The sequence below is a fragment of the Diachasmimorpha longicaudata genome, chromosome 2 (assembly GCF_034640455.1).
Source record: "Diachasmimorpha longicaudata isolate KC_UGA_2023 chromosome 2, iyDiaLong2, whole genome shotgun sequence".
NCBI lineage: Eukaryota > Metazoa > Arthropoda > Insecta > Hymenoptera > Braconidae > Diachasmimorpha > Diachasmimorpha longicaudata.
This window is the reverse complement of record NC_087226.1, coordinates 2,999,088-3,013,474: the sequence shown is the minus strand read 5'-3', so window position 1 is coordinate 3,013,474 and position 14,387 is coordinate 2,999,088. Positions and strand designations below refer to the sequence as shown.

At 45.3% G+C, this 14,387-nt stretch overlaps 2 protein-coding genes across 2 annotated transcripts; both read right to left on the bottom strand.

Annotated features, from left to right (window-relative positions):
* Positions 1 to 4,121: 4,121 nt before the first annotated feature.
* LOC135172898 (uncharacterized) lies at positions 4,122 to 4,857 on the bottom strand. Its single transcript, XM_064139393.1, has 3 exons — positions 4,723 to 4,857; positions 4,414 to 4,643; positions 4,122 to 4,198 (listed from the first exon to the last, which is right to left on the bottom strand). The coding sequence occupies exons 2-3, from the start codon at positions 4,640 to 4,642 to the stop codon at positions 4,173 to 4,175; spliced, it is 255 nt and encodes an 84-aa protein (XP_063995463.1). The 5' UTR covers position 4,643; positions 4,723 to 4,857; the 3' UTR covers positions 4,122 to 4,172.
* A 5,134-nt stretch (positions 4,858 to 9,991) lies between these two features.
* On the bottom strand, positions 9,992 to 14,117 carry LOC135172983 (uncharacterized). Its single transcript, XM_064139557.1, has 2 exons — positions 13,926 to 14,117; positions 9,992 to 13,870 (listed from the first exon to the last, which is right to left on the bottom strand). The coding sequence occupies exons 1-2, from the start codon at positions 14,115 to 14,117 to the stop codon at positions 9,992 to 9,994; spliced, it is 4,071 nt and encodes a 1,356-aa protein (XP_063995627.1).
* Between the last annotated feature and the right edge of the window lie 270 nt (positions 14,118 to 14,387).

Genomic DNA, 14,387 nt, shown 5'->3' with positions numbered 1-14,387 from the left:
AAACTGAAAATCTCTCTCTCCGGTGTTATATTTTTGGAAAGGAACCTTCGTATTTATTATAAAATTGTGATTTTGGTAACTTTGATCGATGTGATATATCGACAGTATTATTTATTTTTCACATGTATACCCTCTCGGGTTTTTACATTTTGTTCCCTTCCCCTGCAGTGCCATGGGACCGACTTTTTTCCCCAACTGTACTGCGTTTGCACAGGAGTAGAGGGAAACCATGGAAAACCTCTACCGTACAGTCGGCCGATAGTCAGCCCCCTGGCACTCAGCCAAACTACTGTCCCCGCTAATGAAGCCATCCTGGTGGCGCTACACGACTTAACGGTAGGCCGCGCCATTACAGCATCGTTTAAACAGCGATGTTGTTTCTCGGAGTCATTCACGACAATTATGGGCAAGGCAATAATGGCAAGATATTATTTTGTGTATGATAATTTATTGATAAATACATCGTTCAATTGTTATGTTTTTGATAGTTTCGCCATTTTTTTGTTTTCTTGATTGATTTTTTTCTGCTCCGCGTTTGATCGTACGCAGAATTCCCACATGCGTTCAGAGATGAATCAATTAATTGTTTGATAAAGAATGTCTGTACCATGGTGTTTACACTCAAATGAAAAGCTCGGGTACAAATAAACATCATCAAGAATATCGTCAAATAGATGGGACGAAGTAATGCGGTAAATAAATCGTTCTTCTAGGAATAGGACGAAACGATAAAGTGCTTTGTTAGGGTGAATCAGAGGACCATTCATAAGAATATCAGAAAAATAAGCTTCTGGCAAGGTAGGATTATTATCATGCTGTAGCATTCCGTTTTTACAAGATGGACAGCCAGCGTGATTCATCACTTGTTTGACTATTTTAGCAGTCAAGTAGTACATCATGCAGTCAGCGATGTCTGGTTGTGTATAATCATGATCAAAGATATCTCCTACTTCTATGTCACAATTTCCAACAATATTATTGAGTTTCAATTTGACTTTTTGAGAAAGAGCAGATTGAGCAAAACCAGAAGATTTTTTGTAGATTGTTTTGAGGTCAGAGAGTTTAATAAGAGGCTCTGCCAGTTTATCAGTTTATCTAACAGTGCAATTGCCTGTTTTAGGAGGTTTTAGTACACTGTAGGTCCTGAGTATCTTATAAATCTGTAGAAAATTTGAGGTGGTCGGATGGTCATTACTTCCACCTCCTTGACGGATAGAACCAAAAAATTTCCGAGCATTGAAAATGAAAAAAAAAGAAAAAAAAGAACATGTTAAGAAATGTAAATCTGTTAAGGAGTAATAATCCACATTGTAAACAAAAGCAAATAATGATGGAAATATGAATGTCAGTGTCATGATGGCAAAGCAGAGAGACATAAGCAGAAGCCAAAAGAGTTGTGTGCTTAGCGAAGTTTCTGGGTTAATATTGTGGCTTTCCAAACCTCAAGACAATCCTGATTTATTCTGCCAGTGAGAACATTATCAAAGCCACACACCTCAGTAAGATACTTGATTAATTCCAGAGTGGATTTCAGAGTCACACGTAGGCCTTCGGCAGTCTGCCTTGTCAAGAATAAGTCTCTGGCAATTTCACCCTCCTCCACATATTTCTCCCATTGATCCAACTTATTTAAAGCGTCTTCAATTACCTAAATGAAAGAATCATCCGATCTATTACATCATTAATCCTTTAATCGCATTTCAATAAAATATTTCCTCTTTCCTTTATAATCCAAGTTGCCAGGTTCTACACCATTCATGTCCTCCGTGCGATTCAACGCATCAAATAAATTATTGATGAACCTACAAAATTCTGCGGTTTCTTCAGAGTCCCTCAAACCCTCTACTTTGTCTCGAAAAACATCAAGCCCATGAGCAACTGAATTACTGAAAACCTGAAACAAAAAGTTGTTTACAATGCTGATAAGTTTGCAAAACATAAAATTGAGGCCAGAAAAATTCATGTTAAGAGGAAACTTAATTATTCGTACCTGGGTGGCCAATCTGACCCTCATCTTCGAAGAATTATTGAGTTTGAGATGATGGAGTGACAACCGAGGGCAAACAAGCTTTCCTCCTATACCAGCAAACTTCTTATCAGCTTCATGAAGTGTCTCCAAGTGCTCCCACTTGATGAGTGTCTTATCCAGACTCATCTGGAAAGCACAAGAATATTGCTAAATAATTATCTATCCATTGAACAAAAAATTTTTTTTTTTCAAATATAAGGGAACAGTAAAAAAAATACATGTATATTAGACACAATGAGGGAGAATGGGCCAAAATGCGTACTTTTTTTACATTTTCCTCCCATGTTCATAACTCACGAACAAATTTATAAATAGAACTGAGTCTGTATTGATCGTCACAGGGAAATAGTTGTAATGTTCCTGGCAAATGCGATTATTCTCTCCCATCGGGAATTAAATTAATTAATAACTTTCAAGAAAAGTTAAAATTTATAATTTAAGCCCAATTGTCCCTAGTTTCTAACAAACCTGCAACGTTCCCTTGTTGAATAAGCGATTACGTATAGTCTTAACTAGATGTGGCGTGTCCGAAAAAATGTAGATTCGTCGATTTTCATCATTCGGATGTTCATACGAATTAACGGGATTTTTTCTGCATCCAGTGACGTGGTTCTCCCCCCAGAAAACTCGGTTTGTGCTAGCTCCATCCGTAATGATACCATGGACTTTTGCTCCAGCTTTCTCCAGAAGTGTTATTGCTTTGAGGATCAACTGATCTATCACAGTGCCTACAACAGCTCCATGTGAAGCAAAAACAGCAATGGCCTGGGAGAAAGATTCCGTCAAAGCTTGGAACATAAAAACAAGTGCCCGATTGGCCTTCTTATCAAAATTCACAGCCTCCTCATGACCATCTTGACCGAAATCGGCCAAGCCTGTGAACGTCATCGTCCTGCTGTTAACATCTAAACTTTCTCTGGTATAGACTTCATCGAGGAGGAGAATGCCGTGTTTATCTTTTTCTTCCTTCCCAGCCAACATAAGTCTGAGGACTTCGAAAAATTCCGGATCAAACCCACAAGACGCGGTTATGTCAGACAAATATCGTCGGATTGTCCGAACAGAAGGAATTGGTAGGACCCTGTGTGAGCAGACGAATGAGTATCCTGACGGGGAACGCATATGGAATAACATGCACAGCAAAATCCATTTCTCCGTATATCGTCTGCCACTCGGACTTTTTTTCTTCGCAGCACTCAATATTTCGCTTAACGCAGTTGTCTCATTCCTCGTCAGACGACCTTTCTCTTCATAAAATGTGATATCACAATCCCAAAACCGTTGTAATCTTAGGCAGCAACCATCGAGCTCTCGTTTATAGTATGCAACCTGCGCAGATGCTCGACTTGTAGCCTTTCGTGAAGAATTTAATTTCGTTTTCAACCTGGAAAATGCCAATTTCTTCTTTGGAGAAAGAACAATCCTAATTCTTCTTACCTCGGCGCGGTTTACCGCCCGACGAATTTTCTGCGTTACATTTTTTTTTATTTTCTGGCAAGCCTCACACTTAACACTGATACCATCAGCTATTAAGAGAGGACAACGGTTGTGGCGCCATGTCCCTTTAACATACATATGAATAAAATCACAATTTGTCTGTTTTTATTTATTCTGGAGTTGGCACCCTGAGCAAACCCGAAGCCTATCGATGATAAGCATCAATTCTTCCAGTTGTTCCACTCTCCTGATTGGATGAAAGAAGCCATCAAACACTGGAGATCGCTTTAGAGATTCATTCAAGACATGAATCCTAGGTATCAAATCCTCACTGAGAGATATTTGTTTCCATAATAGTAATTTAGGACCCTCTCCAGTGTTTATTTCCTTAATTCGAAAGAGCAACAAGGAAGTTGTTGAACCATTAATCACGACTTTCTTCTCCCAATGCAGAGATAGTTTCAGAGTTTCTCCACATAGTTGTTTCAGTGTCATGAGAGGTTCAGTGTCATTATTGTTCGAATTTGGAGCTGAGGGAGGCATTTCGAAACTTGATGCTCCATTTGTATTTGTGAGAGTACATGACACCTGGGATTGTTCATTTGATTTTTCAATCACATCCACTGCAGAATCACATAAGGTGGATTTCAATCGCGTGGAAGTCCATCCTTCTGTCCAGGGGAATATCGATGGAATTGTCCTTGGTTCAAGTCTTGGCTTGCTGTACGTGGACTGTAATGAATGTAAAATAGTTGATCAGAATGAAAAGCAAAAGTCACCCTTCGACCATTGGGGGTTACCCACTCCTCATATTATTCTATAAATAAGATATTATGGACAATAATTATTGAGTCCCAGTTGACTCCAATATAGAAATTTTCAGGGTGGAGTGAGTACCCGTTTATTCCAGTATGTATAGATACATTAACATTAATAACTTATCACACCCAAAACTGTTCCATCAGGTCCAATCAATTTGCGTTGGAAAGTAATTTGTTCCGGTAAAAAATGTCTCTCACAAATTACTTTTCTGGAACTGCCACCATCTAAATCATCTCGTTTTGTCGCAGTTTTCCACTGATTCATCACATCCTTTGGTGCAGTGAAATAATGAAATTTCTCCGGATTCTGTTTAGAGCCCGAAGTGCACCCACTGACAGCACACACATTAGGCATCCTGAAAGTCAATCACAATTGCCCTCAAGAACTCAACATTATCACTTTTTCAATACATCGAACACAAATATTCAATCCACCTCGATTGTATGAAATGTCAGGAGATTTTGCTGGGGCTTTCGCCCAGCGAAAATTCCAAACGTTCTAGAGCCGTCTCTATCGCTCTTTTATTGGGCGCCAGCCAAACCTTCACGGGAGGTTCAACGAAAACCGGCCTCTGGGGAAATAGCGTCTACCCAGAGGACTTTTGTGGCCGGACAATGAATTGCCCAGCTAACGTCAGCGTGATACGGTAGAGTGGGCGAGGTCCACCTGGAGTATTCTCTTCACTTAACAACCGCCGGTATTTCAGGCGGCGTCACACACTTTACAGCGGCAGTCCGTTAGGAATGAAAATTCCTCTTTTCCTGGAGAAGCCTCTCAGCTCCTCCAGCCTTCTTCCCCAGGACTTTTCAGTCCTGGAGGATTCAAGAATTCACTGCGAATCAGCCGGGACTCCTCAGAGCCTGGGACGTCGAAAGGCTGATCTAAACCAGAGCAGAACACTGTTACCTACTCCTGATCACCCACACTTTCAACCACCAGTTACCGCTTCAGTCATCGCGAGTCACCGTCTCCGGGTACTCGAACATCGGCATATGGCCGGGTCGACAGGAGGATTACTTCTACTCTAGACCCACGGGTCCACATGCTCGACATTTGTTTCGCCGAGCCGGATAACCCCGGAAACAACAAAGTCGTCACTTAGAGTTCCGAGAAACTCTTATTTCTTATGGGGGGAATGCAGGGCATTCCCCTTCGCTTGCCATCAGCGGTTCTTCACCTGACGACGTGGGACTCTCGCTCCCTTTCCGAGGCCTTTACAAGCCATTGTGCCACATCATACTCGGGAGAAGTCTTTCCGGACCTCTCACTTCGAGCGTCCGTTCTCGACTGACTCGAGATCTCCTAGGGCGGTTCCCTCCTAGTCTGAATATCTCAGCGGCGATAGGTCATTCCGTTACCCTATCCCACCAATCAACTCGACGGGATCACGGAGGGACCAGACTTTAAACACTGGTACTACATTTTACCCTAGGCTACCCCGACATAGCCTATAGAGTCGCCCATCTGGAATCCCAGTACGTCGGGCCATTTTCCCCTAAACACAGCTGGGCGAGCTCTACTACGGCGAAAGTCTATTAACGTCCTCCAGACTATCGAGTGCACGGTTTCACCCAACCGTACGCCTCTATGTCTTTCATTGGTTCGTGGTTCTCTATTCTTTCATCTCGGGTTTATTCAACCACTGTTAGATGTCTCTTCTCATATGATTATTCATTGAGATATCTCTTTAAGGGGATTTCAACCCGTAACGAGAAAATCTCGTTACAGAAAACAATCTGACGTCCTGTCAATTTTTTCGCGAATTCAATAATTCTGCTCAACAACAGACCAATCAAATAAATGAGTAAAGAGATTCAAGCGATTGAAGGTACTACAACTATTAGTATTAGGGACACCACATATACCACGCATTTATTGAGGTTATGTTTTTTCAAAATTCGATGGCGCGCTACCGTTACGACGTGCAGTGCTGCAGGTGGCAGCTTCAATAAGAGGGACATATTATTACACGTGATTAGGGGGAGGGTCAGGGGGCTGGCCGATAATGCAGGGTCCCAGTATACCCTTCCGTCACACTGACTAGAAGGGCACACTGGGTCTCCACACCCGTGCCTTCCGTGCAGTAATTTTTGAGCGAGCGAACGGTGTTCCTAAGCGGTCACCCATCCAAGTAGCATCCCAGTGAAACGCTGCTTAGCCTGGATGATCGCCGGAGCAACACCGCACTCGCCCAACCATTACAGTCGGTCGATATATCGACAGTATATTTAAAGTTAATTTATCTCGAGCCACGGGGTCGGTTAAGGAATGTGAAGGTCGCGTGACCTCGCTGTTGTTTTGGGTCATTTGGCTCCTCGCGATCACATTCCTTAGTCTTGGGAGTTTTAATATTTACCACATTAGATTATTCGAGTCATCAGGTGTTTAATACAGATTTGGGCTACGGCCGTCATGACAAATTGTTAATAATGTTCCGACACACTGATGCTCAGTGTTCCGACTATTTTTGATTTAACATTTGATGAACGGCGAGTGGGTCTGCTAGCCCGCTTGTCCCGAATCCTAGTTTCTGTTAGTTTTGTTTTATGATATTAACTCGAGTCACGAGACTCAAGAGTGCTAATCTCCGTCATTGATTGGAGGGGATTTTATTTTCAATTGACCGATAACTGTTTTTTTTTATATCGAGACTACTGATGACTGGTTATTCAAAATTGTGCTCCCCGCAAATTGCTCGAATGTGTTTCTGTGTTTTCTTTTATTTATTTATTTTTCCGAACAGCCCCAGTTGCATCCCTTTTCCAGTTTCGGTGGATTAAAACTCTCCGCACTGAGCGCCGGGAGGAATCCGAGGCTGCATAAGGGAGAAGGAGTATAACGGTGGTCATTCCGTATAATGACCTGGCGCCCAACCTATGGTGGTTGGTTTTGTTTTGAGGGGTTAAGGTGCCAGAGGGCGGGCGGACGGACGGAGGGTTCCGTGAACCTTCCGAAATACGTCACAATACATAGACTTATTGAATTGAGATGAAAATAAAATGATTTCTCCATTCATTGCCACTCCCGAAATAATTCAAGAAGAATGAGAAAAATACATGAATAAACATGAATTAAACACACCATTAAAATTAGATGATACTCGCGATATATAGAAGTTAATAAAAACAAGACCTATCACTAGAAATAATATGATAATATTTGAATTAAAACTTCCGTTAGTTAAGGAAACAGCTTATAAAATCTATCAATGGATCCCTCTTCCAATTCCACAAAAGAATTCTTCTACCTACTCTTATATAATCCCTAAATTTAAATACCGCCTATACTCCGAAAGCCAATTCTTCTATCCACCTGAATTGTCCGATTGCAAGGAGTATGCCGGTTCTCAGTACCTATGTCAGAATATCAACACCCTTCAATCAACGGATCCGCCACCATGTGAAATCGCATTATTAAACTCTTATATTAAGGACATACCATCTGATTGCAACACCAAGGATGTCACCAGCATCACTGAAAATTGGAAATATATTTCAACGAATTCATGGACACACACCATTCATCAATTGACGACGCTAACGATTATTTGTGGTAACCGTCAAGCTCACATGGAGGATATCAACCTACAGCCCTTCACTGGACTCCTGGAATTGAGAGCTGACTGTAAAGGCTATACCAACGTCTTCATCCTCGAAACAAACAACGACAACAAAATCAACATTGCTTACCAATTTCCTGTTATCAACATTGATAACGATGAGTGCGGTAACTCACCCCAGCAACCAGAAAAACTGAAAAAGAAGCCACTGAATCCGGTTCATGCATTAAAGATGAACTCCTCCGATTTCAAATACGTCAATAAAAGACTCAACGAGACCGATAAGATCATCCTGCAACGTCTAAACAAACCCCTCATCACTGACAGAAATAACTGGATGACTACAATTGCTGCTGTCATTGGAATCATATTTCTGCTCATCTTAACACTTTGATGCAAATGCATCAGATGCCCATACTGGATCTACAGAATGTTCAGTTCGAACGCCAATAGGACACACACAATTACTCCGATCACAAAAAATTACGTGAATTGCTCTATAGACACTGAGGTTCACACTGACGTCATCAGATCATCGCATACGGTACCTTACAGTACCTCTATCCAACGTCCCCCACGGACCAACTACACACCCCTAAGGACCAGCGAATCTGAAACACAGGATTCTCTCAACCTTCTCGCGTCTCAGCCAAGAAGCAGGACATAGCGTAGCAGTACAACGTCAATATAGAATAGATTCTTATTATAATTTCATATCCTACTAGCAGACCCGGCCACGCGTTGCTGTGGCTAAGTTTTTTGTTATATTACATTGTACTGAACTATTTAGGAGGAACTGTAGGAGAACATCAGTCAGGGTGATCACCATTCTTTTTTACCTAGATGCCATTTGTAAAAAAATATGGCGACCTCCATGACAGACTTTCTACTATCGTAGCCCCTTAGTACAATGAAAATAGTATTTACGGACGAAGACGGTAAAGCTGGTATAAAAATCCACAGGATTGGGATTTGAAGGGGAAGGACTTTCAACACGATTAATTAAAATTTTCTTGCAGCTGATATTAAGCCAAAATCAAGACAAAAGAATTAATTTCAAAATTTATTATTATTTTTATTCAATTTTTTAACAAATGAGTATATTACAAAGTTTCTAGTAAATAACATGTAACACTTAAACTTATGAATGAGGTGGGCAGAGCAGGGAGTCTTAAATCCTTAACAATAATATTTATTATTGTGAATTATAAATTCTTCTAATTTAATTTAGCACTAATCGGTGCACAATATTTTTGGTTAACCTGTCTTTAGCTAACACAAATAGATTCGACGGTTTTCCTACACGTGAACATGCCACATATAGTTGCCCATGGGAAAAACATGGATTTTCCAAATCTAAACCACAAATGGACATTGTTTGGCGTTGAGACTTATTTATAGTCATGGCAAAAGCTAAACGAATTGGAAACTGTAGCCTTCTGAAGGGTATGGTAGAATCTGATGGTGTTGGATGAGGGATCTGGTTTGTGCAAGTTGGGTGATTGAGGGGGGCTGGTGGTGGTAAGAGGTGAGGGGTGAGGAATTGAGCCGGATGTGGGCACCAAGAGTCACACGTGTTATGATTTTCGAGTCACTTTTATTACAAAAATATGGTCAAAATCTATTACAAATTAATGATGAGCGGTCACTGATTCTAAATAACAATACTATTGAGATACTCGCGATTTGAGGAATCGAGAGTTGAAACACGTTTGGGTTTCGTTGTAGGTTGACGAGAGCACAATGTGGCACTTGTTGTCGCAACGGAGTCCAAACGGTGAGAGAGATTTTCGGAGAGGTCACGGTCGAGAAGGATCTAGATTGATTGACACGTGACCCCTCTGATTGGTTGAAGGGCGTGTTTCCGGGGTCAATCCGTCCGGAAAGTGGCGCCTCGGATAGGCAAAAATGCCAATTGACCCCCTGGCAACAGCGGGTTGTTTTGGCCAGGGGTCGAGCGGTCAAGAGTTCGGGGGGCGCGGGGGACGGGAGGCCAGCGTTTAGCTGGATTTCCAACATTCTCCCCGACGAATCAGTAACTGGTGTTGCCTGATTAAATTCTCTGGCTGATCTGCAACAGTCAAAAAACAATATGAGGAGACTGAGATTGATAAGAGCTACCGAGTCTGAATGATGAGTCCGTCCTAGGGTGCTAGCCAGGCGTTACAACCACTGCTTCCTTGGGGGTTGTAAGTCCCGGTTGGTCGAGTTGTCGTCACCCTCGCACTGGACATCGCTGGTTGGTCTGGGTTGTAGGGCCGTCGCGGTTGACGATGCACGGTCCGAGGGGCCGCTGAGTCCTGATTCTGTGAGGTTGGCGTGATGGGCAGAGTGACCAGTTTAGCGATTGGTCTCGTGAGCGTTGCCTGAGAAGTCCTGATGGTCACGATCCTGGTGAGTCCATCTTGTCCTGGATGAAGGGCTATGACACGAGCAAGAGGCCACTTGCTGGGGGGGAACCGCTCGTCAGTGAGGAGTACCAATGAGCCCACTTGAATTTGATGATTGGCGTGGTGCCACTTGTGGGTAGCTTGGAGTCGTTGAAGGTATCCAGTGGACCAATGCTTCCAGAACCCTTGTAGTTTGCTCTGAATGAGCTGCCATCGAGTGAGCCTGGCGAGATTGGAGTCGTCTAGAGCTGGTTCTGGTAGAGTCGTTGCAGCCTGTCCTATGAGGAAATGTCCTGGAGTCAACGCTGAGAGGTCTTCTGGATCATCGGTGAGGGGTTCCAGAGGTCTCGAGTTGAGGACTGCTTCGATTTGGGTAAGCAGTGTGGTGAGTTCCTCGAAGGTGAGGAGGTCATTCCCAATGGCTCGGGTAAGGTGGAATTTTACCGACTTTACGGCGGCCTCCCATTTTCCTCCGAAGTGAGGTGCACTCGGAGGATTGAATGACCAATGAGTTCCGTCGTTCAGCAGCAGCTGAGCTAGTTGCCTTGACTGCGTGGATCCCGCCGAGAACATTTTCTGGAGTTCCTTATCAGCGCCAACGAAGGTAGTTCCGCAGTCGCTGAAGAGGGCCCGAGCTATTCCGCGACGGCTGACGAAGCGTCGATATGCGGCGATAAATCCTTCCGCTGAGTAGTCTGAGACCACCTCCAGGTGAACTGCTGATGTGGCCATGCAGACGAAGATGGCCAACCAGCCCTTGTATGACTTATGACCCCGGCCTTTCCAGGACCGCAGAGCTACTGGGCCGGCATAGTCAACACCAGTGTTGAGGAATGCGCGGCCAGGAGTGAGTCTGGATGGTGGTAGCTGGCCCATGAGTTGTTGAGCTCGAATTCCACGGTATCTGGTGCAGGTGACGCACTTGAGGATAAATGAGCGTACGGGTGCTCGGCCTCCGAGGACCCAGTACCTGCTCCGGAGTTGTCTGAGGGTGAGTTGCGTCCCTCCGTGGAACGTCTTGAGGTGAGCTTGGGCTATCAATAGTTGAGCCAGGGTGGAGTCCTTGGGCAAGATGACCTGATTCTTGCTCTCAGGGTCCAGATGAGCGTGTCGAAGCCTCCCTCCAACACGTAGTATCCCCTGGTGATCGATAAAGAGGGTGAGCTTGGTGAGCGGATGAGATTTGGTAAATTGCTCACCACGTGAGATTGTCCGGAGCTCAGCTTTGAAGTACGCTGCCTGAGTGACTTTGATCCAGAAGGATCTAGCCTCATTAATGTCGTCATGGGTGAGTGGGTAGTAGAGCGATGATGCTGGAGTCCTCCTGAGTCGTGCGATGAACCGCTTGCAGATCGCTGTAACTCTGAACAGTCGATCTGTTGATGAGTATTTATCAATGAGATCCCAAAGAGCTGGCGGATGAGTAGCGGTGAGAAGCAGGGCTCCAGGTTTTTCTTCCAGGTCTGCTGGAAGATCCTTTTCGAGAGTGTGTGAGGGCCATGACGTGATAGAGTCCTTAAGCCATGGTGGTCCTTGCCACCAGAGCTTGTGAGATACCAGCTGAGCAGCTGATAGTCCTCTTGATGCGCAGTCTGCTGGGTTGTCCTTGCCTGGGATCAATCTCCAATGTGTTTGATGTGTGAGTTCCTGGATGAGCGAGACTCGGTTTCTAACGAATTCCTTCCATCTAGAAGGATGATGGCTGATCCAGGTAAGCGTCACCGACGAGTCGGTCCAGAGGTAGGTGGAAGCATTGGAGATGTTGAGTTGCTCCTGGACGTACTTGGTGAGTTTGGCAAGTAGCAGCGCTGCGGTAAGTTCCAGTCGCGGTATTGTCAGTCGTTTGAGTGGTGCTACCTTGGTTTTGGAGCAGACGAGGGTGATCTGAGGTGGTTGATGTGTGTTGAACACCTTCAGGTACACCACGGCTGACATGGCCAACTGGGAAGCGTCGGAGAAGCCGTGGATCTCCACGGTTGAGTCCTTAAGTAGTCCAAGCCATCGTGGTATGGAGACGTGTGAGAGCTGGCTAAGTTCCTGTCTGAACTGTCGCCAGCGTTGAGCCGTGAGTGGGGGGACGGGTTCGTCGCATCCCAGTTTCTCGATCCAGAGCGATTGGAGGAGGATTTTGGCACGGACTACCACTGGAGCTAAGAACCCAAGTGGGTCGAACAGCTGAGCCGTCTCGGATAGGATGATCCTCTTGGAGATGGACCTCTCTCCTGGTGAAGTTACTGCGAAGTTGAAGTGGTCAGTACTTGGATTCCAGGAGACCCCCAGGATCTTGGTGAGTGTGCCATCTATGATGCGAGTGCCTTGAAGAGGACGATCAGTAGAGACAGCGTCGAGTAACTCGGAGCTGTTGGAGTGCCACTTGGCTAGTGGAAATCCTCCTGATAGACAGAGGCTAGTGAGTTGGTTAGCCGTGTCAATTAGATCCTGTGCGGAGTCAGCACCACCGCAGATGTCGTCCACGTATCTTCCTCTGGTGATTGGCTCTACTGCGAGGGGGTATCTCGATCCGTCATCCTCGACGAGTTGTGCGAGGACACGCACAGCGAGGAAGGGAGCTGAGCGAGTTCCATACGTGACTGTGGTGAGCTGGTACGTGGAGATGTTGCCAGTTGAGTCTGTCCAGAGTATTTGCTGGAGTGGCCAGTCGTCCTCATGTACACGTATTTGACGGAACATCTTGGTGATGTCAGTCATAAATATGAGTCTCTGCTTGCGAGAATAGAGCAGCACGTCAGAGATGTCCTTTTGCAGCATGGCTCCTGTGTGCATGAGGTCGTTCAATGATTGACCTGAGCTGGAACTATGTGAGCCGTTGAAAACCACTCTGAGTTTGGTGGTTTCGCTGTCTGCTCTGAGCACTCCATGATGTGGGAAAAAGAATTCCGGTGAGCCGTGAACTTCGGTCGGTTGAAGACCCTGCGAGACCCTCAACCCTCCTGAAGCCGAAGTTTCATGTGCTAAGGTCATCTCGGTGGTCATGCAACGTCCCATGAGCTGGCTTGAGACTCGGCGCATGTGGCCAAGATCCTCGTATTCTTTCAGGAAGTCCGTGTAGAGTTGTCTGTAGGACTCGTTCTTGGAGAACTTCCGATGGAGTCGGTGTAGGCAGGCTAGAGCAGATGATCGAGTGTCTCCAAGCGATGATGTTGGAGCCTTCAGAGGTAGCCGCACGATGTAGCGTCCTGATGAGTCCCTTGTGTGAGTCAGACGGAAATGAGCTTCACACTGAGCTTCTTCATCCGAGAGTGAAGCTGGAGATGATTCAGGGATTTCTTCCTGAACCCAAAACTTGGTGAGGAGATTATTGAGGTCATCGTTGGTGATCGCCAAGTGAGTGTTGGCCTGGAGCGTTGGTTCGGTTCCACCAGTTGGTCCGAAAACTATCCAGCCGAGTTGAGTAAGCTGAGCGGTCGGTGAGCTAGCCCCAGCTGTGCGGATGTCTGGAAGGATCAGTTGCCCATAGATATCAACACCGAGGATCACGTCAACGGGCGCTAGGGTGAGGAATTCTGGATCAGAGAGTTCTAAACCTCTGAGGTGATCCCATTGGCCATGTTCCGATGCAAACGTCGGTAACAATGACGTGAGTACGTTGAGGATGTAAGCCTCAACTTTGATCTGAAACAGAGAGCAAGTGGACTGTATGGTGAGTGGCACTTTACCTAGGACTGGCCCAGATGCCGTCTCTCCTATGCCGGAGATATTGAGGGATGTCCTTTGCCTCGTCAACCGGAGCTGACGGACGAGATGATTGGTGATGAGTGAGACTTCGGAGCCAGGATCGAGGAGCAGGCGAATCTGGTGAGGTGTCTGGCCTGGCCGTAGCAGGAATGCTCGGCTGGTAGCCAAGAGTACTCCTGGCCATTCTGAGCCTGATCACTTCATTCAGCTGAAGTGCCAGGCTGAGGTTCCTGCATAACCTTGGTGTTCTTGATGGCCCCGTGCTCGTAATAGTAATGAGTTACTGGGACGGGGTGTCGAGGAGCTGAGTCTTCTTGTTTTTGGGCTGAAGCAGGACGAGTAGCTGTCTCAGCTGTTGGCGGATGCAGCAGCGAGTGATGATGACTGCCACAGAGTTGGCAGTTGAGTTTGGAACGACAATCCCTCACTGGATGTCGTCCCAGGCAGTTGTAGC